Source organism: Manacus vitellinus, unplaced genomic scaffold (genome assembly GCF_001715985.3).
Source record: "Manacus vitellinus isolate BGI_N305 unplaced genomic scaffold, ASM171598v3 scaffold_87_pilon, whole genome shotgun sequence".
Classification (NCBI taxonomy): Eukaryota; Metazoa; Chordata; class Aves; order Passeriformes; family Pipridae; genus Manacus; species Manacus vitellinus.
In genome coordinates, this window is record NW_021940854.1 from 98,788 (window position 1) to 124,286 (window position 25,499).

The 25,499-nt window shown below is 54.4% G+C and overlaps 2 protein-coding genes across 2 annotated transcripts; one reads left to right on the forward strand and one right to left on the reverse strand.

Moving 5' to 3' along the window:
• Window positions 1–15: 15 nt before the first annotated feature.
• Window positions 16–22,951, forward strand: SNRNP200 (small nuclear ribonucleoprotein U5 subunit 200). Its single transcript, XM_029964964.1, has 44 exons — window positions 16–174; window positions 795–966; window positions 1,533–1,725; window positions 1,931–1,986; window positions 2,540–2,638; window positions 2,843–2,995; window positions 3,439–3,538; window positions 3,887–4,023; window positions 4,736–4,819; window positions 5,039–5,212; window positions 6,180–6,317; window positions 6,436–6,591; window positions 7,010–7,180; window positions 7,858–8,051; window positions 8,573–8,696; window positions 9,022–9,171; window positions 9,490–9,600; window positions 10,212–10,343; window positions 10,723–10,911; window positions 11,327–11,524; window positions 11,963–12,115; window positions 13,162–13,242; window positions 13,564–13,647; window positions 14,130–14,236; window positions 14,313–14,431; window positions 14,804–14,958; window positions 15,219–15,408; window positions 15,718–15,891; window positions 16,370–16,530; window positions 16,768–16,995; window positions 17,283–17,474; window positions 17,974–18,152; window positions 18,665–18,816; window positions 19,459–19,567; window positions 19,667–19,775; window positions 19,975–20,164; window positions 20,266–20,430; window positions 20,594–20,715; window positions 20,988–21,131; window positions 21,761–21,937; window positions 22,019–22,179; window positions 22,270–22,351; window positions 22,434–22,526; window positions 22,613–22,951. Exons 1-44 carry the CDS (start codon window positions 119–121, stop codon window positions 22,754–22,756), a joined length of 6,258 nt encoding a protein of 2,085 aa, XP_029820824.1. The 5' UTR covers window positions 16–118; the 3' UTR covers window positions 22,757–22,951.
• A 364-nt stretch (window positions 22,952–23,315) lies between these two features.
• CIAO1 (cytosolic iron-sulfur assembly component 1) lies at window positions 23,316–25,289 on the reverse strand. The gene is made up of 7 exons (XM_029964968.1): window positions 25,235–25,289; window positions 24,992–25,140; window positions 24,802–24,913; window positions 24,623–24,711; window positions 24,294–24,495; window positions 23,866–23,953; window positions 23,316–23,718 (listed from the first exon to the last, which is right to left on the reverse strand). Exons 1-7 carry the CDS (start codon window positions 25,287–25,289, stop codon window positions 23,478–23,480), a joined length of 936 nt encoding a protein of 311 aa, XP_029820828.1. The 3' UTR covers window positions 23,316–23,477.
• Between the last annotated feature and the right edge of the window lie 210 nt (window positions 25,290–25,499).

A 25,499-nucleotide genomic window follows, 5' to 3' on the forward strand; every position in this document is an offset into this window, starting at 1 on the left:
CATCCCCCAGAACTCCAACCTGGTGCTCCAAGCCGACCGGTCCCTGATCGATCGCACGCGCCGGGACGAGCCTACAGGGGAGGTGCTGTCACTGGTGGGGAAGCTCGAGGGGACCCGCATGGGAGACAAGGCCCAGAGGACCAAACCCCAGATGCAGGAGGAGAGAAGAGCCAAGTGAGTGGGAGCTGGGCCTGGAATGGGAATTCCTGTCCCCAAACAGCATTTTGGGGGGTCACAGAAAGGTTTGGGGTGGGAGGGACCTTAAAGACCCCTGGCCTGACACCAGAGCAGGGTCCAGCCTGGTCTTGGGCATGGCCAGAGATCCAGAGGCAGCCACAACCTCTCTGGGAATTGCATCCCAGCCCCTCCCCACCCTCACAGGGAGGAATTTCTTCCCCATATCCCACTCAAATCTCCCCTTTTCCAGTGGGAAGCCATTCCCCCTTGTTCTGTCCCTCCATCCCTTGTCCAAAGTCCCTCTCCTAGAGCCTCTTTGGGCACTGGAAAGGGCTCCAAGGTCTCCCTGGACCCTTCTCTTCTCCAGTGTTGGGAATATTTGGAGGTGGAAAACCTTGTGGTGATGCGAGCACAGGGCTGGAGACCAAACCCCACCAACGTGCATATCAGAAACACATCGTTTTCTCCACTTGGAGTCACTTGCTCTGTGTTAGGAACTGAAAATCAAAGGGGAGAAATTAAAATCAATCAGTTTTACCCCTTTATTTTTGAAATTAAGGAGCCTTGTGGTACTTTGTGGCTCTGACTCCATGTCCCGCTCCGGCTCCTGTCCACAGGAGGAGGAAGAGGGACGAGGACAGGCACGACATCAACAAGATGAAGGGCTACACTCTGCTGTCCGAGGGCATCGATGAGATGGTTGGGATCATCTACAAACCCAAGACCAAGGAGACCCGTGAGACCTACGAGGTCCTGCTGAGCTTCATCCAGGCAGCCCTGGGGGACCAGGTGAGGCTGGGATCACAGCCTGGGTTAGAGAGATCCAGCCCTTGGATTGGTTAATCTATCCCTGTCATCCCATGGGTTCATGGAGATATGGAATGGTTTGGGTTGGAGGGACAAGATCATCCCATTCCACCCCCTGCCATGGGCAGGGACACCTTCCATAGACCAAGTCCCATCCAGCCTGGCCTGGAACACTTCCAGGGACCCGGGGACATCCAATATTTCTTCCCAATATGCAGTCTAAACTAGCAGATGGAGTGGTTTGCCTCGGCAGGGACCTTAAAGACCATCCAGTTCCATGGGCAGGGACACCTGCTAGGCCAGGTTGCTCCAAGGCCTGTCCAACCTGGCCTTGGACACTTCCAGGGATCCAGGGGCATCCACAGCTTCTCTGGGCATCAAGAAAAGTTGTCCTTCCCTTTTTTTTCCTCTGTTGGTGCTGCTTTGGGGCTTGGGGATGTTCCAATGGTGATTTCATTGTGGTGAAGTGGTTCTTTGGTACTTGGGGGGCCCAGAAAGATTCAAGACTTTTTCCATATTGAATTCCTTGCTTGTCACCCCTTTCCCAGCCCCGGGACATCCTTTGTGGGGCAGCTGATGAGGTCCTGGCTGTGCTGAAGAACGAGAAGCTGCGGGACAAGGAGCGTCGGAAGGAGATCGACCTCCTGCTGGGCCAGACGGATGACACGCGGTACCACGTCCTGGTGAACCTGGGCAAGAAAATCACCGACTATGGGGGGGACAAGGAGATCCAGAACATGGGTATGGGGCCTCTCCGGCGGTGGGGCCGGGCAGAGGGGTGGCTGGTGCTGTTGGCACACAGGGAAATGCTTTGGGGTGGTTTCCAGGCCCCCAAACCGCGTTATTTTGGTGTTTCTGAGGTGTGGATGTGGGTGGGATATGGGTCTGGAAGTTTTGCATGTGTGGCCCAGATTTCCTGCTGAATTCCCTCCCCTCTTCCCTGCAGACGACAACATCGATGAGACCTACGGGGTGAACGTGCAGTTTGAGTCTGATGAGGAGGTAGGAGATGAGGCTGGAGGTGGCTCCGCAGGGACCACATTTGTCCCATTTCCCTCTGTCCCATTCAGAAAGGGGACGTTGGCTCAGGCTGGGACGTCTCTTATGGGCAGAACCTGGATTATTTTAGATGCCACTTCCCAGCCTGGGGAGGATTTGTGGCTTATCCTACTAATCCAAGGCTTACCATGACTCAGCGTGATGGGAGACAGATGGTGACATTTAGATCTCGTGGGGAAGCTTGACAGATGGAAAAGAGGGATTTGGATGCGCTGGGTGGAGGTGTTGCACAGAAACACTCTCCAGGATTGGTTTTGGAAAGGGCTGAGAGAAAAGAGGGATAAATAGGGGATTGTTGGAGGAGTCACTGGCAGATCCTGTTTAGAGTAGAAATACCACGTGGAGCTTCACCTGAGCTGCAGCGCCACGTTCCCGCTAAAAGCACAAGTCAGGCTGTTCCCCTTGGGAATGAGCTGCCAGATGAGTCATTCTTGCCAATGAAAAGCTGCTCTTTGATGTTTGGAAGAGCCACTTACCAGATTCCTGCTTTCTACAGGAAGGGGATGAGGACATTTACGGGGAAGTCCGTGACGAGGCGTCGGACGATGACATGGAAGGGGACGAGGCTGTCGTGCGTTGCACCCTCTCAGCCAACGTGAGTCACATGGAACGTGGGCTTGGGATCATCTGGAGCAGGATTGGTGATCCTGTTGGGTTTTGGGGGTGGAAAGGAGCCTTGGAGTTCTCTGAGTGCAGCCAAAACGGGTGTTCAAGAATGAACATCCCTCTGACACCCCAAACTCTGGCTCCACCACACCAAGGCCGCAGGGAAATAATGTTTTTTGGGGCTTTTCCCAAGCTCGTGGCATCGGGGGAGCTGATGAGCTCCAAGAAGAAGGATCTGCACCCCAGAGACATCGATGCCTTCTGGCTCCAGCGGCAGCTCAGCCGCTTCTACGATGATGCCATCGTGTCCCAGAAGAAGGCAGATGAGGTGCTGGAGATCCTGAAGGTCAGTGGACACCTGATCTATGGGATCACAGCGACCTTGAAGTGTCTATCTGCCTGGAAGGCAGGAATTTGCCCCAAAAATTTAGGTTTCTTCACATTAGATTGAGTTGTGGACAAGACTGGATTAGGCTGGGCTTAGTCTTAGTTCACAGGGATCTCTTGAGGGGGAGATGGTTGGGTTTGTGTTGGTGTTTGCTGGGAGATCAGCATCCGTGGTGTCCATTTCCCTCCTAATTCTGTTGCTGATGTGTTTTGGGCATCATGGCCTGGTGGGAAAAAAGGGAATTAGAGGGAAGGTGAGATTGTTATTTCAGGCTCAGTTGCTCAAACCTGGCCTTGTTTGCTGCTGCTGTTGAGCTGCTCGTGCCTTCAGTTTCATGGAAGACAGGGATCCAGGGCCTGCGGGCACAGAGATTACTGGTCATTCCGTATCTCTTCTCCCAGACTGCCAGTGATGACCGGGAATGTGAGAACCAGCTGGTTCTGCTCCTGGGCTTCAACACCTTTGACTTCATCAAGGTCCTGCGGCAGCACCGGATGATGAGTGAGTGACCTTCGTCTTCACCTCCATCACCTCCACCTCTGCCTTCACTTCCTTCACCTCCTTCACCTTCACCTTCACACCTCCACCATCACCCTCTGCCATCACCTTCCTCTTCCCTTCCACCCTCACCTCTACCTCCCCTTCCCTTCCACCTTCTCCGCTACCTTCACTTCCACCTTCACTCTCACTGTCAACTCCTTCTTCACACCTCCACCTTCATCTCCCCCTCCACTTCCTGCTCTTCTGACATGATTCCACCACAATCCAAGGCTTTTGAACTGTTGCCTTGGGAAGGTTGGACCCGTGTTAGTCCCTTGTTTGGCTCACCCTCACTCCTGTCCCCCCCAGTCCTGTACTGCACTTTGCTGGCCAGTGCCCAGAGTGAAGCTGAGAAGGAAAGGATCATGGGCAAGATGGAGGCAGATCCCGAGCTCTCCAAGTTCCTGTACCAGCTGCACGAAACAGAGAAGGAGGATCTGATCCGGGTGAGCTGGGGGGAAGCTGGGGCAGGATGGGGGATTGGCTGTGGACTGTCTGGGTTGGTTTGGGTGGGAGAGAGGAGCTGCTGACCAAGCTGGAACCCCCAGTCCGTGGGAAATGCTGCTCAGAAAGGACAATCTTTTCACCACTTCTTATTTTTGAGGTACGCAGGGCTCTGCTTTCCCAGGAAAAGGGTCATGTCAGCAACTTGCACATTTATGAACTGTCTTCAAGTGTCCTCTTTCACCTCTGGCCTCCCCCATATGAGGCTCAACCCCTGTCGTTGTCACCTCTGCTTCTCTGGGGCTGGAATGGAACACTGAACCTGATTATTGCTGTGCAGGATGACCCCTGCTTGGCCTTTGCTCTTCCAGAACTGATTTGGGGGTTGTTTTATGGGATTAATACTACATTTCTGGTTTGTGGCTGGAAACTCCCTGGTTATGTTGTGTATTTGGTGTCTCTGGGATTGGGAAGTGCTGCTGGCTGCATTTTCCCTCCCTGCTTCCCTTCTTCTGCTCTCCCAGGTGTCACATTTATGTCCTGGCCTTGAGGGCACTGGTTTTTCCTGCCACAAATGGTTTTTCCTGGTTCTGTGGATGCCTATGCCCAAAGGGAATGGGGGCACAGGACCTGCAGGGTGTGACAGGAGCTCCTTGCAGCCCACGGAGGAGGCTCAGGCTGTTCCCAGGGCTGACTCCTGGTCTCTCCCCACAGGAAGAACGGTCCCGCCGGGAGCGTGTGCGGCAGTCCCGCATGGACACGGACCTGGAGACCATGGATCTGGACCAAGGAGGAGAGGTAAAACCCTTGGATCTGTTCCCAGTCTTCCTGAAACATGCTCAGTCAGAGCAAAAAGGGTATTTGCAGTAACATGAGCATGAAGATACCATGAACAAGCCCTGATGTGCTCCAGAGGCACTTTCCAGCTGGATGCAGTAGCTTTTCCTTTCATCCCAGGGTGAAAACACCAGGAGAATGTTGTTCCCTAACCTGTACCCCTTTCCCATCTGTCTCCAGGCACTGGCTCCACGACAAGTGCTGGATTTGGAGGATCTGGTGTTTGCCCAGGGCAGTCACTTCATGGCCAACAAGCGATGCCAGCTCCCGGATGGATCCTTCCGCCGGCAGCGCAAGGGCTACGAGGAGGTTCATGTGCCTGCCCTGAAACCAAAGCCTTTTGGGGCTGAAGAGGTTGGTGACCTGTCTGTTCTCACTTACTTAGTACTGAGGGACACCTTGGAGCCCTTCCAGTGCCTAAAGGGGCTCCCAGAGAGCTGGAGAGGGGCTCTGGATAAGGGATGGAGGGACAGAACAAGGAGGAATGGCTTCCTACTGGAAAAAGGGAGATTTGGGTGGGATATTGGGAAGGAATTCCTCCCTGTGAGGGAGTGAGGGCCTGGGATGGAATTCCCAGAGAGGCTGTGTATGCCCCATCCCTGAAAGTGTCCAAGGTCAGGTTGGAGCAACTTGGGATAGTGGAAGGTGTCCCTGCCCATGGCAGGGTTTGGAACAGGATGACCTTTAAGTTCCCTCCCGACCCAAACCATTGTGTGAGTCCCTGAGCTGTTGCTGATGCCGTGACAGACACTTCCTGTGACTCAGCAGCTTTGATGTGGCTGTTCCTCTCTCTCACATTCCCTGCAGACCCTTCTTTTCCACGTGTCTGAAGACACTTCCTGATTTCTGGTTTCCCACTTGTGGACTGTTCATCCTGTGCAGTGGTTTCCGTTTTGGGGCTGCTCTGCCCCGCCCAGCTGCTCTGCTGAGCCCTCAGCTCTGCTTTTTCTCTCTCCTTCACGTGTGGGCTGGAGCTGTGTGATTAATTGGGATAAATCCCCTCTTTTGATCCGTGCTGGAAGCACCAATGTGGTCTGATCTGTCCCACCACAGGAGCACAGCGGGGGTTTGATCTTCTGATGTGTAGTCAGATATAACTTAGCCTGGTTGAAGTGCATGTGCCTGCTAATGAGCCCTGTTTGATCCTTCCTTAACCTGCTCCATGATCCCAGGGCACAGGGATTTTCCTCCCATCTGGAAATAAGACATCCCTGCTGCTGCTCACCAGGCTGTCCTCAAGATCCCACATCTGCCCTGCAGCCTCTGAGATTGTAACAAAGGCTGAACTCAGTGTTTTCCCATTTTTCTCCCCACTTTTCAGCAATTGGTTTCTGTGGAAAAGTTGCCCAAATACGCCCAGGCTGGATTTGAGGGGTTTAAGACCCTGAACCGTATCCAGAGCAAACTGTACCGTGCAGCGCTGGAGTCGGATGAGAACCTGCTGCTCTGTGCTCCCACGGTGAGATCCCAGGATTCAGGGCCTGTGTGAGGGGAACCCACAAGGATAATGACTTTGGGAGACCCTTTCCCCTGAAGAAGCCAGGGATCTGATGGGATTTGGTGATCTTGCCTTCCAGGGTGCTGGGAAGACGAACGTGGCGCTCATGTGCATGTTGAGGGAGATCGGGAAGCACATCAACATGGACGGGACCATCAACGTGGATGATTTCAAGATCATCTACATTGCTCCCATGAGGTCCTTGGTGCAGGAGATGGTGGGAAGCTTTGGGAAGGTGAGGACAGGTTTGGTCCTGCCCATGTGGGAACATAGGTGAGGGTGGATAGGTGTCCTGTGCTGGGAGGCACTTTGAATTTGGGGAGCAGTTTTGGGCTCCTCATGACAAAACATTGAGGAGCTGAAGCGTGTGCAGGGAAGGGGACGGAGCTGGGAAAGGGTCCGGAGCACCAGGAGCAGCTGAGGGAGCTGTGGGGGCTCAGCCTGGAGAAGAGGAGGCTCAGGGGGGACCTTCTCGCTCTCTGCAACTCCCTGACAGGAAGGGGGAGCTGGGGGAAGTCAGACTCTGCTCTCAGGGAACGAGGGACAGGACAAGGGGAAACGGCCTCAAGCTATGCCAGGGGAGGTTTAGATTGGATATAGTGAAATCCTTCATGGAAGAGGCTGTCCATGTTTGCCCTGTGGTTTCCTCCCAGCGCTTGGCCACATATGGGATCAACGTGGCTGAGCTGACCGGGGACCACCAGCTGTGCAAGGAGGAGATCAGCGCGACCCAGATCATCGTGTGCACCCCCGAGAAGTGGGACATCATCACCCGCAAGGGAGGGGAGAGGACCTACACCCAGCTGGTGCGACTGGTCATACTGGTGAGCGGCACTAGGGCCTCCAAAGCCCCGGCAGGGAGGAGGAGGGGGGTGGGGAGCGCTGTGTCCTCCGTCTCTGTGGTTCCTGAACGTGTGTGAAGGTGTCTCTTGGTTCTGGAGACACTCAGGCTTTGAGCCCTGCGCTGAGCTGCTCCAGTCCACAAAAGCCAAGGAATCACCCCAAAAATGGATCAGGTTTTCCAGAGAGGTTGTGGATTGCCCATCCCTGGAGGTGTCCCAAGTTTCCAAGCCTGGGAATCAACAAGTTGCTCCACTTGTAGGTTTTTGGGATGAAAGGTTTGAAAGTATAATTCCCTGCTTAAAGAGGGCTTCTAAGAAAGATGGGGAAGGGGTTTTCGAAAGGGCCTGGAGGGTCAGGACAAGGGGGAATGGCTTCCCCCTGACAGAGGGCAGGGTTAGATGGGACATTCCTTCCCTGGGAGGGTGAGGAGGGGCTGGAATGGAATTCCCAGAGCAGCTGTGGCTGCCCCATCCCTGGAAGTGTCCAAGGCTGGATTGGATGGGGCTTGGAGCAACCTGGGATAGTGGAAGGTATCCCTGCCCATGGCAGGGGGTGGGACTGGATGGCTTTAAGGTCCTTCCAACCCAAACCATTCCACAATTCAATGAAAGAGGCAGTTTGGAGCAGGGATAACCCTGTTCCCATTCCCTCTGTGCAGGATGAGATCCACCTCCTGCATGACGACCGCGGCCCCGTCCTGGAGTCCCTGGTGGCCAGAGCCATCCGGAACATCGAGATGACCCAGGAGGATGTGAGGCTGGTTGGCCTCAGTGCCACCCTGCCCAACTACGAGGACGTGGCCACGTTCCTGAGGGTGGACCCAGCCAAAGGCTTGTTCTACTTTGATAACAGGTACCTTGGAAAGCTTTTCCAGCTGGACTTACACCTCCCTCCTTCAGCAGCATAGAGTGTCCATCTGTCAGATGGTGACAGGGCCTTACCAGACCTTCAGCACATGTTTAGTTGCTCTTTGATGGGTCATTAAAAGCATTTTTGGGTCTAGAGCAGTTAAATACATCCCCCAAATCATGTTCCTGCATGGTCATCCCTGCAGGAAGGTGCTGGGAGAAGGCAGAGAAGCTCTGCCACCCCTGTGGGCAGCAGGAGCTGCTGGAAGGAAGCCTAAACTAGGATGATTGTAGTTCCCAGAACACCCTCTTTGCTCCCTGAGTAGCAAATGGATTCCAGGAATCAGGAGAGATTGTGGTTGGTCCTTATGGCTCAGCTAGAGCCATCAGAGCTCTGAGTACATCAAGGCACAAAGGAGTTGAGCTGCCCAAAAAGCAGGATGCCTTTGGATACCTTTTGACCTTTGTGGGAGGGTTTTTTCTCTCATTTTCTCTTTGATGGGTTGGTTTTTTTTTCCCCCACAGCTTCCGCCCAGTGCCCCTGGAGCAGACCTATGTTGGCATCACAGAGAAGAAAGCCATCAAACGCTTCCAGATCATGAATGAGATTGTTTATGAGAAGATTATGGAGCATGCTGGGAAGAACCAGGTTGGAGACTTCATTCCTGACACACTTAATCCCCTTTGAGCTCCTGTTGCTCTGGAGAAGCTGCAGTAGAGGGGAGGTCCATGAGGGGAGAAGGAACACAGTTTTCTCTGTGCCAGCTCTGATTAATGTAGGGATAGTCCTTTTAGGATGAGGGAATTTTGGTGTGCTGCCCTATTAAATCAGGAGCTCGATGTGCAGCCACATCTGGATTAATTCCAGGTCTCTCCTTACCCTGAGCACCAGGAACAGGTTGGGTTGGGCATCTTTTTCAGGAGCTGCCACAGTGATTCCTTGCTCAGTGATGTCTCATCTGCTTGTTTGACAGGTCCTGGTGTTTGTGCACTCCAGGAAGGAGACTGGGAAGACAGCCAGGGCCATCAGGGACATGTGCCTGGAGAAGGACACCCTGGGCCTCTTCCTGCGGGAGGGCTCAGCCTCCACCGAAGTTCTGAGGACGGAAGCTGAGCAGTGCAAGGTGAGATTGGATAGACTGGATTGGATACTGGGGAAATTCCTTCATGGAACAGGCCATTCAGCCCTGGCACAGGGGTGGAGCCCCCATCCCTGGGGGGATTTAACATCCGTGGGGATGTGGCACTTGGGGACATGGGTTAGGGGTGGCCTTGGTAGTCCTGGGGGAATGGTTGGACTCGATGATCTTAGAAGGCTTTTCCATGATTCCATGATAAACATCCTACTAGTTTGGTGCAGATTCACAGCCTTTTCCCTGGGATGCTCCACCTTGTTTTCTCCCTGGGTAGAAACCCCAGAGCTGGTTGTGTTTATGCCACAGAATCTGGAGCTGAAGGATCTCCTACCCTACGGCTTTGCCATCCACCATGCCGGGATGACCCGCGTGGACCGGACGCTGGTGGAGGATCTGTTTGCTGACAAGCACATCCAGGTGAGCCAGGAGCACTTCCAGGAGGAGTCACAGCTTTAGCCAGGGCAGGCTCTTCACAAAAAACACAGTCTTTGTTTTCCAATGGCCTTTTTGGGGCAAAATCCTGAGGATCAAGGGTAGCCAACCCCATCCCACTCTGCTGCTGGAGGCAGCCTTGACTTTCCTGAAGAATAGGATCCAAATAGAGACTTAAAGCATTTGGTCAGGAGAAGAGAGGGCAGGGATTTATCCCGTTGGCCTGGCTGATTTTCCTGAAGATTAGGAATAAAATAGGTAAAAACATGTGGCCAGGAGGGGAGAGGGCAGGAATTTCAGGTGATTTCAGCCAGAGCTCTGTCCCAGAGCTGGTTCCTCCTCAAATGCCACTTTGGCAAAACCTCATCCAAAATTTCCTGGCCATGGGATAAATGGAAGGATTTTTTTTTGTTTCTCAGAAAATTTGGGTAAAGATCCCTCTGTTCACCTCTCCTTCCATGCTCAGCTGTGAAGACAGTCCCATTTCCCAGTCTTTATCCCTTTTGTGCTTGTCTGGAGTTGGGCCCAGCATTTAGATCCATGTTTTCCTTGGGAAGAGGTTTGTGCCTGGCTTTGATCCCTGTTTTTCCCTGCAGGTGCTGGTCTCCACAGCCACCCTGGCCTGGGGGGTAAACCTTCCTGCCCACACCGTCATCATCAAGGGGACTCAGGTGTACAGCCCGGAGAAGGGGCGCTGGACCGAGCTGGGAGCCCTGGACATCCTCCAGGTGAACTTCTGGGAACAAAGAAACCACCACGACCCCGGGGCAGGATTTTCCCTTCCTCAGATCCCACATTTAAAATCTCTGTTTGTGTCTTCTCCGTGCAGTTGCTCCCTATTCTTTCCTGTCAGACAGTCCCTGTGTTCTGGACAAATAATTCCTCCATAATTCCTTGCCCAGACACATCTGAGCTATTTCCATGTGTCTCCTGCCAGCTGGAAGTAGCAGCAGGCTGAGCAACCTGGCAGAAAAGCCCCAGGACATGGCATCAAGGAGAAATTCCTTGTTTGATGGTTGAATTTGATGATCTTGGAGGTGTTTTCCAACCAAAACAATGGAATTCCAAAGCTTTGATGTTTTGCTGACCTCATTTTCCCATTTTCAGATGCTGGGACGTGCTGGGAGACCCCAGTACGACACCAAAGGAGAGGGAATTCTTATCACATCCCATGGCGAGCTCCAGTATTACTTGTCCCTGCTCAACCAACAGCTCCCCATCGAGAGCCAGATGGTGTCAAAGCTCCCGGACATGCTGAACGCAGAGACCGTCCTTGGGAACGTCCAGAATGCCAAGGCGAGTGGGAATCTCTGCTTTCCTCAGGGATTTGTGCCCTTGGTTGGCACCCAGTGGGAACTGGGAGGAGATAAGAGATTTGGAGCCATGGTAATTACTGGGTGGGGAATCAGGTGCAGACTGGATGCTTCCGTCACTGAGAGTGAAGTTTTCCATGTGGAAAAGGACACTCAGGGAAAAACCTGCACGTGGAAGATGGGTGTTTTTTTGGATTTTAATTCATTAATATTTTTCTGGTGCAGGAGAGGAGCTGTGGGTGGTCCTGCTGGGCTTCCATGCTCTGGTTCAGTGTGATCCAGTGGGATTGAGCTGGGATCAGGCTCTGTGTCAGATCTGGAGCACCTGGCTCTGAGCTGGAACATCACCTGTGATTTCCAAGGGCTGTGTTCATGGGATGGTGTTGGTGTTCCCTCAGGATGCAGTGAACTGGCTGGGCTATACCTACCTGTACATCCGGATGCTGCGCTCCCCAACCCTCTATGGAATCTCCCACGACGACCTGAAGGCAGATCCGCTCCTGGACCAGCGGCGCCTGGATCTGGTGCACACCGCGGCCCTGATGCTGGACAAGAACAACCTGGTGAAGTACGACAAGAAAACTGGGAATTTCCAGGTGAGGCAGCCCCTGGGGAAGGTACTGGGAGCCAACAGAGCATCCCTTGGCTGGGAGAAGGGATACAGTTAAACACGCATCTCAAGGAATGCTGCTGGGCATGTCTGTGGTTCCAGGGAAGTGGCACAGGATAACACTTGGTCCTGGGATAACACCTGGGATAACACCTGGCCCTCAAACCTGCTTTGTGCTTGCTGCTGCCTCCTGGGCAGATTCCCATTCCTGTTGCATTTCCATTGCTTCAGAGAGAGTGAGACAAGAAAGGGGAATTAGGCACCAGGAAAAACAGCTTTCCTGGGAAATCAGGAATCAAGAAAAGCAGCTTTCCTGGGATGTTTGCAGCCTAGGAGTTTTTCCTGTAGCCATTTTCCCTGCTGCAGCCCTGTTCTCATCCAGCCTGTGCCAGGAGCAGTTGGAATCTGAGCCTTGTCCCCCCAGGTGACAGAGCTGGGCCGCATTGCCAGCCACTACTACATCACCAACGAGACCGTGCAGACCTACAACCAGCTCCTGAAACCCACCCTGAGCGAGATTGAGCTCTTCCGGGTCTTCTCCCTGTCCTCGGAATTCCGGAACATCACCGTGAGGGAGGTACGGAGCCAAACAACAACAACAAAACTACAGGAGAGCCAGAAGCAAAAGAAGATGAGGGTCCCAGAGCGGTCAGGGAGAAAGATGGAAGGATATGGGATCAATCCTGCTTTTTTTTGCCCAAAGAACTAGGATGCAATGTATATTTGCAATAGCTGATCCATATTTTCCTAGTGTTTTCCACAGTGTTTTCTATCCAGGTCTTTTCTGATAGAGTTCTCTCATCCTCTGTCATCCCAGTTTCTGTTTGTAGGATGTGCGTTCCTGACTTCAGGAAGCGCATCCCCAGTTTCAGGATGTGCATCCCTAATTTCACAACCATTTTTAATGCCAAAATCTGGCTGGAAAAGCTCAGGGAAGGAACATGTTTGTTTTTTCTCTGAGGCCTTTCTTGGAAGCATCACCCTGTGAGGGAGCAGGTTAAAGAAATAAGGAAAGACATGATTGTGAGGAAAAGATTCCTATGAATAAGAGGAGCAATGAGAGACCCAGAATATAGAATATATAGAATATAAAATATTTTTAATACTTGGAAGTATTATTGATCTTCCACTTCTTCTTTCCAAGTGATTCCAAGCTGGAAATTGGAATCTTCAGAAGCTCCTAGGAGAGGAAAAGACTGATGAGCAAAACAGACATGAACCTGTTTCCCAGGAAACAGGATAAAAACCTTAGGAATTATTTCTCTAGAATTCATTTCTAATCTTGTCAGACTTTTATTTAGTAAGGGGGATCTGGAATTGGTGAGTTTAATTTCTTCAGGAGTTGCAATTCTCCTGTTCCCCCCCTTCCCGAGTCATGGCTTGAGCTCTCCTCTAGGGAGTGTTTGCTTGGAAGGACCTCAAAAGACCTCCAGACCCTTTTCCACTGGAACAACCCCCTCCCAGCTTTGTGAAGGCAGGAAAAGTGTCCAGACAAGGCAGAGAAAAGTGGGGAAAATATGAAAAATCTGCCTGTTCTGGGTGACACAGATCCTGGTGCTGCAGGAACAAAGCAGAGCTTTTCCTGAGGGATCATCTCATCCCTCCTGCCTTGTTTTCCTGTAGGAGGAGAAGCTGGAGCTGCAGAAGCTGCTGGAGCGAGTTCCCATCCCGGTGAAGGAGAGCATTGAGGAGCCCAGTGCCAAGGTGAGCCCTGGAGGGGCTTCTCTGCCTGTCTAGAGGGGAGCAGGATCCTTGGGAGAGAGCTGGGATAGCAAATTCCCCCCTGGGCAAGGAATTCTGCTCCCTTCCCTCTGTGGGACATCCTGGATGTGTCTGGAATGCTCAAAGAGCCGCAGGTGCTCCATGTCCCTGGCTGGGGACAGCCAGTCCCATTGGTCACTGCTGTCCTGCCGTGTCCATCCCAATCCACTGGTACCAGGAAAAGCAGCTTTCCTGGGAAATATGGCACCAGGAAAAGCAGCTTTCCCGGGATGTATCTTGAGAGCCTCTCCTTGTCCTTCCCAGATCAACGTGCTCCTGCAGGCCTTTATCTCCCAGCTGAAGCTGGAGGGGTTCGCCCTCATGGCTGACATGGTGTATGTGACCCAGGTGAGGAGCGAGCATGTTCCCTTAGGATCTGTCTAATCCCACAACTCTTTCCACCTCAGACATTGAGTTTATGCTCAAAAATGCCTCTGGAAATCAGAGCTGGGAGCGGTGGGAAGGTGTAATTCCTGTCAGGATGGGAATGAGATCTTCATGGGAGTCTCTGGTTTGGAATCACAATAATTAAGGGGCTGCCCCTGGATCCCTGGAAGTGTTCAAGGCTGGGTTGGACGGGACTTGGAGCAACCTGGGATAGTGGAAGGTGTCCCTGCCTATGTCAGATTTTCCTACATGCATGTTATGTCTAATGTGGTGGAGGATGCTATGCAAAGTAATACATACCGTACATGGCAGGGGGAGAGACTGGATGGGCTTTAAGGTCCCTTCCAGCCCAAACAATTCCATGAGTTTTAGCTGGTCAGGAACTGGGGTGGGAAGGAGGGAAGGGTGGGATATGCTGACCCAGAGCTGCTCCATGCCCACAGTCGGCCGGGAGGCTCATGAGAGCCATCTTTGAGATCGTCCTCAACCGGGGCTGGGCCCAGCTCACAGACAAGACCCTGAACCTCTGCAAGATGATCGACAAGCGCATGTGAGTGAGGAGGTCCGGGGAGGTCCTGCTTCCAGGCTTCCCAGGGTTCCCGTGTCTGATCCGTGTGTCCCTGCAGGTGGCAATCCATGTGTCCTCTGCGCCAGTTCAAGAAGCTGCCTGAGGAGGTGGTGAAAAAAATTGAGAAGAAGAATTTCCCCTTTGAGCGACTCTACGACTTGAACCACAACGAAATCGGTACTGAGGCACGGGAAGGGGCTGCCTGTTCCCACCCCTCCTTTGGGAAGGGGCGTGGGACACTGACACAGCTTGTCCAGAGGGGTTGTGGCTGTCCCTGAATCCCTGGAAGTGTTCCAAGGCTAGGTTGGAGCAACTTGATCTAGTGGAAGGTGTCTCTGCCCCTGACAGAGGGTTGAAGTGGATGGGTTTTAACCCAAACCATTCCATGATTCCATGTTTTGATGCAGAGACTGGGGGGCTTGTTCCTGGTGAGGGTCTTGGTACAGCAGGAGGAGGGCAGAGGCTTCATCCTGGTGCCTTCCAGCTGCTGGGATTGCTTGGAATCCTCAGTTTGGGAGCTGTGGTCACGGTGTCCCCTTTTTCTTGCAGGAGAACTGATCAGGATGCCCAAAATGGGCAAAACAATCCACAAATATGTTCATCTGTTCCCCAAACTGGAGCTGTCCGTGCATTTACAGCCCATCACCCGCTCCACCCTCAAAGTGGAGCTCACCATCGCGCCTGACTTCCAGTGGGATGAGAAGGTGAGTTCTGCCTCCAAACATCATCAGGATGGCAAGGAAAAGGGGGAATTTTGGGACTGAGTTGTGAAAATCATGAGGGAAAATACTCTGGTTTAAAAAAGGGCATTTTTGGGGACTTGTTTGTGAAAATCATCAGGGTAAATACCCTGTTTGCTGGAAAAAGGGCATTTTTGGGTCTGGGTTGCTGTGGGACAGCTGCTGGTTGTCTGGAACTGGGGGCTCTGGGCTGTACCCTGAAGGTGAGATCTGTCCCTGCTCAGGTCCACGGCTCATCCGAGGCCTTCTGGATCCTGGTGGAGGATGTGGACAGTGAGGTGATTCTGCACCATGAGTACTTCCTGCTGAAATCCAAGTATGCCCAGGACGAGCACCTGGTGACCTTCTTTGTGCCTGTGTTTGAGCCACTGCCCCCCCAGTACTTCATCCGGGTGGTCTCCGATCGCTGGCTCTGTGAGTCCCCTCACCCCAGAGCACCCCAGTGCTTCCCCCAAGGGCCTCAGGGGTTGGATAATCCTCCCTCTGAGTGCTTTTCTGGAGGAAAAACCTCCTGGAATCCAAGTGACAACAGAACTGGAGGACCCCTTGACAGCGGGAGCGCAGGGGTGGAGCCGTGGGAGTGGGTTTGGAGGGGAAGATGTTTGTGCGGGTAGGGAGGGAGCCGTGGAAGGGGTTTTGGAGCTGAAAATATGTTTTTGTGTGTAGAGATGGAGCCATGGGAGTGGTTTTGAAGGTGAAAATGTGGTTTTGTGTGTGTGACAGCCTGTGAGACCCAGCTGCCCGTTTCCTTCCGGCACCTGATCCTCCCAGAGAAGTATCCCCCCCCCACGGAGCTGCTGGACCTGCAGCCCCTGCCCGTGTCAGCCCTGCGGAACAGCGCCTTCGAGAGCCTCTACCAGGACAAGTTCCCCTTCTTCAACCCCATCCAGACCCAGGGTGGGTGTTTCACTTCCTTCAAGCTGCCCCCCCAGCCCCATCCAGCCTTGTTTTTGTGGGATTTATCTGTGTGAAGTCAGGAATTTCATACCAAATGATGTCTCCCTCAACCTCCTGGAGCCTGCGAGGTTTGATGTCTCAAAATCTTCCTCCAGAGGATCTTTGGCACATTCCTGAAGCAGCAGATTTCCTCCTGGATGCTGTGCCCAAACTTTTCCAGCTCTGCTGCTTGCAGGGATGAAGTTGGGAGCTTCCCTCTTCCCTCTTGGAGTTTCCCTGCCTGGAGTGGGGAATTCCCACTTGGGAGCTCCTGTCACAGATGAGAACCTGTTTTGCTCAGTGAATCCTAGGCTAAAACTCCCTAAACAGCCTTTTCTGGAGCTCCTCTTGTGTAGGCTGGATCCAGACCATGTTTTCCCATCCCATTCTCAGAAATCCATGGGGATTTTCACTGAGCTGGTTGTCCCTGTGTCCCCAGTGTTCAACACGGTTTACAACAGCGACGACAACGTGTTTGTGGGAGCCCCCACGGGGAGTGGGAAAACCATCTGTGCCGAGTTTGCCATCCTGAGGATGTTGCTCCAGAATTCTGAGGGACGCTGTGTGTACATCACTCCCATGGAGGCCCTGGCAGAGCAGGTGGGTCCAACATCCTGGGAATACCTGGGGCTTTATCTCAGCTTTGATTTCCATCCTCATCCCCTGTTTCATTTTCCTCATCCCTTCTTTGCTGTCACAACCCTTGGGATAACTCCAGAGTTATCTGATTATTGTGTCCTCCCTGAGGGAGCAGAGGCACTATCCCACTGCCAGCCTGCATCAGGAATTTGGTAGGAATTTGAGGGTAACAGCAGCATCTTTCTCATTCGTTGGCAGGTTTTCATGGACTGGTATGAGAAGTTCCAGGAGCGCCTCAACAAGAAGGTGGTTCTGCTGACGGGGGAAACCAGCACCGACCTGAAGCTGCTGGGAAAAGGGAACATCATCATCAGCACCCCGGAGAAGTGGGACATCCTGTCCCGCCGCTGGAAGCAGAGGAAGAATGTCCAGAACGTGAACCTGTTCATCGTGGATGAAGTGCACCTGATTGGGGGGGAAAATGGGGTGAGCTGGGGAGGGGAGAAAGTGCTTCTCCTTGGGGGATGTCCCTCATGGTGGATGGACTGGTGCTGTGTCCAGTCTGGATCAGCTTTTCCTGCTAGGAATGGGGTGGATTGATCCTGTATCCAGTCTCAGCTCAACTTCCCCAGCTGGGAATTCTCCCATGGGCTGGCATAGGAGAGCGGTATCCCTTGGGAAGCTCAGGAGGGGCATCCCCTGGAATCTCCCACCTATCCCCCAGCAGGGAGCTCTCCGTGTCCCCATTCCCACTCCAAGGTGTGTCCCCACAGCCCGTGCTGGAGGTGATCTGCTCCCGGATGCGCTACATCTCCTCTCAGATCGAGCGGCCGATCCGCATCGTGGCCCTCAGCTCGTCCCTGTCCAACGCCAAGGACGTGGCCCACTGGCTGGGCTGCAGTGCCACCTCCACCTTCAACTTCCACCCTAACGTGCGCCCCGTGCCCCTGGAGCTGCACATCCAGGTAGGGCTGGGAATGGCACCTGTGTGCCTCCTGCCCCGGAGGGGGATGGTGCCTTGGGATTGTTGTTAATTCTTGTTGTTGTTAATAATCCCTTGGGATTGTTGTTAGTTCCTGTTATTGTTAATTCTTGTTTCATTGATTCTTGTTAGTAATCCTTTTGGGATAGATTAGAGTGAAAGGGATTTATAATGATTGGGGTTTATAAATTAATTAATTAATAAAAATATAAGTTATTATTTTATTATATTGCATTGTTATATATTATTGCAATTATTATTGCCTTCTTTGCTCTGACACACAACCCTTGTTCCCAAATCTAAGATGTCTCCTAGTCCACATTAACTAATCACTGATACAGGTAATTAAGGCAGCTGGCACAAGACTATTAATATATTTTATAATGTGGTTATAGTGTGATTATGTGATTATAATGTGATTATAATACAATATCTATATTTTTAAAGAAAACGTAACTGGTTTGGTGACTCTCCCTGGGCAGGGCTTCAACATCAGCCACACGCAGACGCGGCTGCTGTCCATGGCCAAGCCTGTGTACCACGCTGTCATGAAGCACTCGCCCAAAAAACCCGTCATTGTCTTCGTGCCGTCCCGCAAACAGACCCGGCTCACGGCCATCAACATCCTCACCACCTGTGCCTCAGATGTGCAGCGCCAGAGGTGGGGACACAGGGCTGGGGGGAACATGGGGCACCTGGAGGGGGACGTGGGGCACTTGAGGGGGGACATGGGGCACCTGGGGGGACATCACAGGGGGACTTGAACCCCAGCGAGGGGCTGGAGCGTGTCCAGGGAAGAGGACGGAGCTGGGGAAGCGGTTGAGGGAGCTGGGGGGGCTCTACCTGGAGAAAAGGAGGCTCAAGGGGGACCTTCTCACTCTCTGCAACTCCCTGACAGGAGGGGGAGCTGGGGGGGTCGGGCTCTGCTCCCAGGGAACAAGGGACAGGACAAGGGGAAAGGGCCTCAAGCTGTGCCAGGGGAAGGTCAGGTTGGATATTGGGAAATTCCTTCATGGAAAGGGCTGTCCAGCCCTGGCACAGGGGTGAAGTCCCCATCCCTCATGGCACTTGTGAACATGGTCAGTGGTGGCCTGGGCAGCACTGGGGGAACAGTTGGACTCGATGATCTTACTGGATTTTTCTAACCCAAACCATTCTATGGTTCCCGGGCAGGTTCCTGCACTGCGCAGAGAAGGACCTGGTGCCGTACCTGGACAAGCTGAACGACAACACCCTGAAGGAGACACTGGTGAACGGGGTTGGGTACCTGCACGAGGGGCTCACGGCCATGGAACGACGTGTGGTGGAGCAGCTCTTCAGCTCTGGTAAGGGTGGGGACAGGGCCTGGAACCCTTTTCCATGGAGCTCAACAGTGCCCAAAGTCTTGGGACTGGAGATGACACCTTGTCCAAGCTTTGTGGCACTTCTAACAGAGACCTGAGAGCCCCTTCCAGAGATTAAAGGGGCTCCAGGAGCTGGAGAGGGACTTTGGACAATGGCCTGGAGGGACAGGACAAGGAAGAATGGCTTCCCACTGACAGAGGGCAGGGTTAGGTGGGATAGTAGGAAGGAATTCTTCCCTGTGAGGGTGGGTAGGGGCTGGAATGGAATTCCCAGAGCAGCTGTGTGTCATGAGAGACTGCGGATCCTGGATTACGTGTTCAATAGGGCCAGGTTTTGCAATTGGGCTTGGAGCAACCTGGGATAGTGGAAGATGTCCCTGCCCATGGCAGGGGGTGGAACAGGAAGATCTTTAAGGTCCCTTCCAACCCTAACCATTCAATGATTCTGTGATCCTCTACCTCTCACATCCAAAAATCTGCCATCTTAAACATCACCCCCCACCTTTCCTGCACCTCCCTGTATTCCCAGACCCCTCTGGGGAGCACAGAACCCCACAGATCTCTCCCCCCCCCAATTCCAGTGCCCTGCAGAATTGCTGAGCACCCTTCCTGTTCCCCTTCCAGGCGCAGTCCAGGTGATGGTGGCCTCCCGCAGCCTGTGCTGGGGCATGAACATTGCGGCCCACCTGGTGATCATCATGGACACCCAGTACTACAACGGCAAGATCCATGCGTGAGTGGGGCCCCCCCAATCCCACAGGGCCTCATTCCTGCCCAGGGGGATCCCTGGGAGCTCTCCTTGGAGCTCTGCTCACCCTCTGTCCTTGCCCAGGTATGTGGATTACCCCATCTACGATGTGCTGCAGATGGTGGGCCACGCCAACCGCCCGCTGCAGGACGACGAGGGCCGTTGTGTCATCATGTGCCAGGGGTCCAAGAAGGTGGGTGAGGGCTGGAGCACGTTCCTGGTCTTCAAATATCTTCCTAGGGTGTGGAGGCAGATGTTTCTCTCCCAGCTGATGGATAACCCTCACTCAGAGCCGTGGAGATGACCCAAACCCTCCCAATAGCGCTGCGACCTGGGAGTCGCTCTGGGATTTTGGAGGTTTATTTACCCCTTCCCTCCTGCCCTGGCTGTAGGATTTCTTCAAGAAGTTCCTGTACGAGCCCCTGCCAGTGGAATCCCACCTGGATCACTGCATGCACGACCACTTCAACGCCGAGATCGTCACCAAGACCATCGAGAACAAGCAGGATGCGGTGGATTATCTCACATGGACCTTCCTGTACCGCAGGATGACCCAGAACCCCAACTACTACAACCTGCAAGGTGGGCAGAGAGGGCTGAGGGTATCAGGGACCCTCTGCCTGTGGGCTCTGTAGCTTTTTTTGCCCTTCCTGGAAAGTCTCTGAGCTCTGCTGTACCCACAGGTGTGTCCCACAGGCACCTTTCAGATCACCTCTCCGAGCTGGTGGAGCAGACCCTGAGCGACCTGGAGCAGTCCAAGTGCATCAGCATCGAAGATGAGATGGATGTGGCTCCTCTGAACCTGGGCATGATTGCTGCCTACTACTACATCAACTACACCACCATAGGTGAGGGCTCCCCAGGGACAGGCACCACACCTGCCCTCCGTCCCTGATCCAGTGCCACAGGTGACAGAGAAGGTGCTGTGGGTGTGTAAAACTCCATCCTTTTGCCTCTTTTCTCTGAAAAAAATCAGTGTTTTCATGCTGTCTCCACTCCTCCCTTCCCCAGAGCTCTTCAGCATGTCCCTTAATGCCAAGACCAAGGTGAGAGGGCTCATTGAGATCATCTCCAATGCCGCTGAGTACGAGAACATCCCCATCCGGCACCACGAGGACAACCTGCTGCGCCAGGTGAGGCTCAGGGGGGCAATTTCTGAACGACTGGACATGGTGCTCAGAGCTCTGGGCTGGGTGACAAGGTGGGGATTGGTCACAGGTTGGACTCAGTGACCTTGAAGGTCTCTTCCAACCTAATTAATTCTGCAATTCTGTGATCTCAGAGCTCTTTCCCATCCTAATTAATGCTGTGATTCCAAAAGGTGGTTTCTCTGCATCACCCCAGGGATGGAATTGTCCATGTTTTCAGGGTAAAGCATTGATGGGTTAATCATTTCTTCCCACAGCTGTCCCAAAAGGTCCCCCACAAGTTGACCAACCCCAAATTCAATGATCCCCACGTCAAGACCAACCTGCTGCTCCAGGCCCACCTGTCCCGGATGCAGCTGAGTGCGGAGCTGCAGTCGGACACCGAGGAAATCCTCAGCAAGGTGGGGCTGGGGGACCCACCAAAACCACTCTGTCACTGCCCTCCACAACTGGACAGGGGAGAGAAAATATAGGGAAAGGTCCATGAGTTGTGATAAGGACAGGGAGAGATCCCTCATTAATCACCTCCATGGGCAAAACAGACTCGAACTGGGGATAGGAATTGAATTTATTACCAACCAAATCAGAGCAGGATAATGAAAAGTTAAATAAGTCTTCAAAAAACACTTTCCCCTCCCTCCTTCCCAGGCTCTCCCTCCTACCTCCAGAGATGGGAATGGGGGTCACAGTCAGTTCATAGCATGTTGCTCCTCCTGCTCTGCAGGGCTGCTCCTCTCACATGTTCTCACTCTGCTCCTCCCTGCACCCAGTTCCATCTGTGCCATAACTTTTTCCTTAAACGTGTTATCCCAGAGGTGTAACTGTCATTCCTGCTGGGCTCAGCTTTGGCCAGTGGTGGGTCTGTCCTGGGTCTGCTGGAATTGGCTCTGCTGGACATGGGGCAAACTTCTGGCAGTTTCTCACTGAATCCAACCCTGTAGCCCCTCCGCTACCAAACCCTGGGCACACCAACCCAACTCCCCGTGTCACTGTCTCCACCCCTTAACCCGTTTCTGTCCCCCATGTCCAGGCGATCCGGCTGATCCAGGCCTGCGTGGACGTGCTGTCCAGCAATGGGTGGCTGAGCCCAGCTCTGGCCGCCATGGAGCTGGCCCAGATGGTCACCCAGGCCATGTGGTCCAAGGACTCCTACCTCAAGCAGCTGCCTCACTTCACCTCAGAGCACATCAAGCGCTGCACGGACAAGGTAAATCCTGGTGGGAGGAGCACCAGGATCCTGCCCTCGGAGTGCCGGGAAGCTCCAGGCTGAAAAAATCCCTCCTTGCAGGGTGTGGAGAGCGTGTTTGACATCATGGAGATGGAGGACGAGGACAGAAATGCGCTGCTGCAGCTCTCAGATGCCCAGATCGCCGATGTCGCCCGGTTCTGCAACCGCTACCCCAACATCGAGCTGTCCTACGAGGTGGTGGACAAGGACAGCATCCGCAGGTGGGTGGCCTTGGGGTCCCTCCAGCTGGGTGGAATTTAAGGTCCCTCCAACCCCAACCATTCCACGATTCTGTGTTTCTGTTCCTGCAGTGGAGGGCCCGTGGTGGTGCTGGTGCAGCTGGAGCGTGAGGAGGAGGTCACAGGGCCTGTCATTGCACCCCTGTTCCCTCAGGTATGGTGACACCGGGGTGGCAGGTTAGGGAGGGGGGGAATTGTCCCCAGATCTCACCTGTTTGCTCCTCCCTCCCCCTCAGAAACGTGAGGAGGGCTGGTGGGTGGTGATCGGAGACTCCAAGTCCAACAGCCTCATCTCCATCAAGCGCCTGACGCTGCAGCAGAAGGCCAAGGTGAGTAGGGGGTGGCACCGGGGGTGGCACAGGACCCTTCCCTGCTGTCCCTGCTGCCATCCCAACACTTCCCCCTCCCCACCCAGGTCAAGCTGGATTTCGTGGCTCCAGCCACGGGGACTCACAACTACACATTGTACTTCATGAGTGACGCCTACATGGGCTGTGACCAGGAGTACAAGTTCAGTGTAGACGTGAAGGAGGCGGAAAGCGACAGCGACTCTGACTGATCCCAGGCCAGAGGAGCCCCCCCAGAGCTCAGCCCCCCACCCCCAACCTCCACAGCACTCGTGTCCCCTCCCTTTGTGTTGTTTCCATGTGTTTTCCACGTGTTTTCCTTTGGTTTTTTAAAGTGTGGATGCTTTGTACAGTGTTTTCTAGGCAGGAGCTGCATGACAGCAACTGCAATAAATCTTGGGACCTGACTCTGTGCTGATGGGGTGAGGAGGGGGGGAAAAAGTGTGACTCCAGACTCACTGAGCTCTGCCTTCACCCTGAGGCTCAACAAGCTCATTAGCAGCACTAATTAGGACATTTCTGGGAAAACTATGATGATCCCAACACCTCAGTGCTTCCCCTTGGGTGGTCCTGTCCCCTCGTGCCACCTCATCCATGTCCAGGGAGCACCCACACCCTCTTGTGTCACTCTGAGGGTTCCAGGAGTGTGAAAGGAAGATCCCAGGTGTGTGATCATAGAATCCTGAAGGTTGGAAGAGACTTTAGGATCAAATCCAACCATCAACCCAAGAACTGTAAGTCCCAAACCACTTGTGGAAGGAAGATCCAGAGGCCAGGAGCTCATGGATTTATTGGGGGGGGGGGAAGAGAGGGGAGAAAGTCCTGCTCCAGATCCTGGATCCAACCAGAGTCCGGCACAGCTGTCCTGGCCTCCCACAGCTGAGGAGCAGGCCAGGGTGGGCTCGGGGGGACACACAAGGGGGTCTGTCCCTCTCAGCAGCCCTCAGGGCGCTGGTACTTCCAGAAGGCGATGTCCCCGTCATCGCTGCAGGACGCCAGGAGTCCTGGCTCCTTGGGGTTCCAGGCCACCCCGTTGACGTCCTGGGAGTGTGCCCGGGGCACGTGGGCGGTGAGGCTGAAGGTGGGCTGGGCCTCCTCCGACGTGGGGCTCTCCTCGAACACCCGGATGGCGTCGTCACCACAGGCTGTGGCCAGGGCACCTGTCAGGTGGCACCTGGGGGACACACAGAGGGGATGGGATCTGGGGAGGTGGCATCTGGAAGGGACAGGGCCCTAATGAGGTGGCACCTGGAGGGGTCGTGGGTGTCACCAGGAGGGGACAGGGCCCTGTTTTGGGGTGCCCCCAATACCTGCCCCTCACCAGGACACGTCGTAGATGGTCCTGCTGTGATACCCTGAGAGGGTGCACACACACTTCCAGGTGGGATCGGTGCCACTGCAGGCCACGCCTGGAGGGAGGTGAGAGAGCTCAGCACCCTTTCCCTCCCCTTTTTCTCTTTGCCTCTCTTTTCCCTCTCCCTCTCCTTTCCTTCTCCCTCTTCCTTCCCTTTCCCTCTCCTCCCCTTTCCCTCGTTTCCCTTTCCTTATGCTTTCTCCCTTCCCTCTCCCTCTTTTCCCTCTGCCTTCCCTCTTCCTCTCCTTCTCTCTTTTGACCCTCTTTCTTTTCCTCCTTTACCTCTTCTCCTCTCCTTTCCCCTCTCTTTTCCCCTCTTTCTCCTCCCTTTCCCCTCTTCCTCTTTTCTCTCCCCCTTTCCCCTCCCCACAGCTCTCCCCCCCAGCTCCCCTCACCTTCCTGGTTCCCGGGGTGGTACCGGCGCCACACCCGGAGGGTCCTGTCGTCGCTGACAGACGCCAGACGCTCCCCCTCCTTGTCAAAGGCCACGGCCCAGACGGTGGAGTCGTGTCCCTCCAGGGTGGCACAGCACACCCAGTCGTCCTCCTCCTCCCGGTACAGACGCACCGTGTCATCGTAGCTGGCAGAGGCCAGGAGCTGGGGAGGCAGGTCGGGGGGCAAAGTGACCCTAAATCACTCTGGATGGGACCACAGGAGGGGTTGGAAGGGGGCGGGGGGAGACAGGATGGGACCGGGGGGGACTCTGGGAGGTCCCCCCTCTCACCTCCTGGCTCGGGTGCCACACCACATGTTTCACGTCCTGGGTGTGGGCATTGAGGACACTCACACACTCATATTCCTCCTCCTCATCCACTGTGGGGGGACAGAGTGGTCAGGGGAGTCTGGCTGAGCCCCTGAACACCTCCCCCCAGTCCTTCCCAACCCCCCCTAGCCCCTCCTCACCTTCCCACACCCAGACACTCTTGTCTCGGCTGCACGTGGCCAACAGGGACCCCGAGGGTGCCCAGGCCACTGACTTCACCTCATTCTCGTGCCCCTCGAGGGTGGCCACGCACTGCAGGGGGACAGTAAAGGCTGGGACGGGTTGGAGGGCCCCAGGGGGGCTGGGGGGATTCTAAGGGGGTGGTCTCACCTCAAATCCATCCTCCTGCCGCTTCCAGACACAGGTGGTGCCATCGAAGCTGGCAGAAGCTAGGTAGGAGCCACAGGGGGACCAGGCGACCCTGCGCACGGTGCGCTGGTGCCCGTCCCCCAGCACCGCTCGGCATGTCCAGCTGGAGCCTGGGGGGGTGGGACAGGGTCCATGGACACGGGACACGCTCCGGCCACACCCAGATCCACACCCAGCACTGCCCCGACCACACCCCAGCCATACCCAGCACTGCCTGGCACGTCCAGACAGAGCCTGCAGGGGTGGGATGGGACCCCATGGGCACAGGCCACGCCCCTGCCACCCCAGCCCCGCCCCAGTCACCCCCAGTCTCACCCAGCCCAGGATGGGACCACCCGAACACGGGACACGCCCCTGACCAAGCCACGCCCACACAAGCTGATAACCCCGCCCACATTAACTGCTAACCCCGCCCCTCACCACAGCTCCGCCCACATCCGCGATGTAGCCCCGCCCCCACGACAACCCA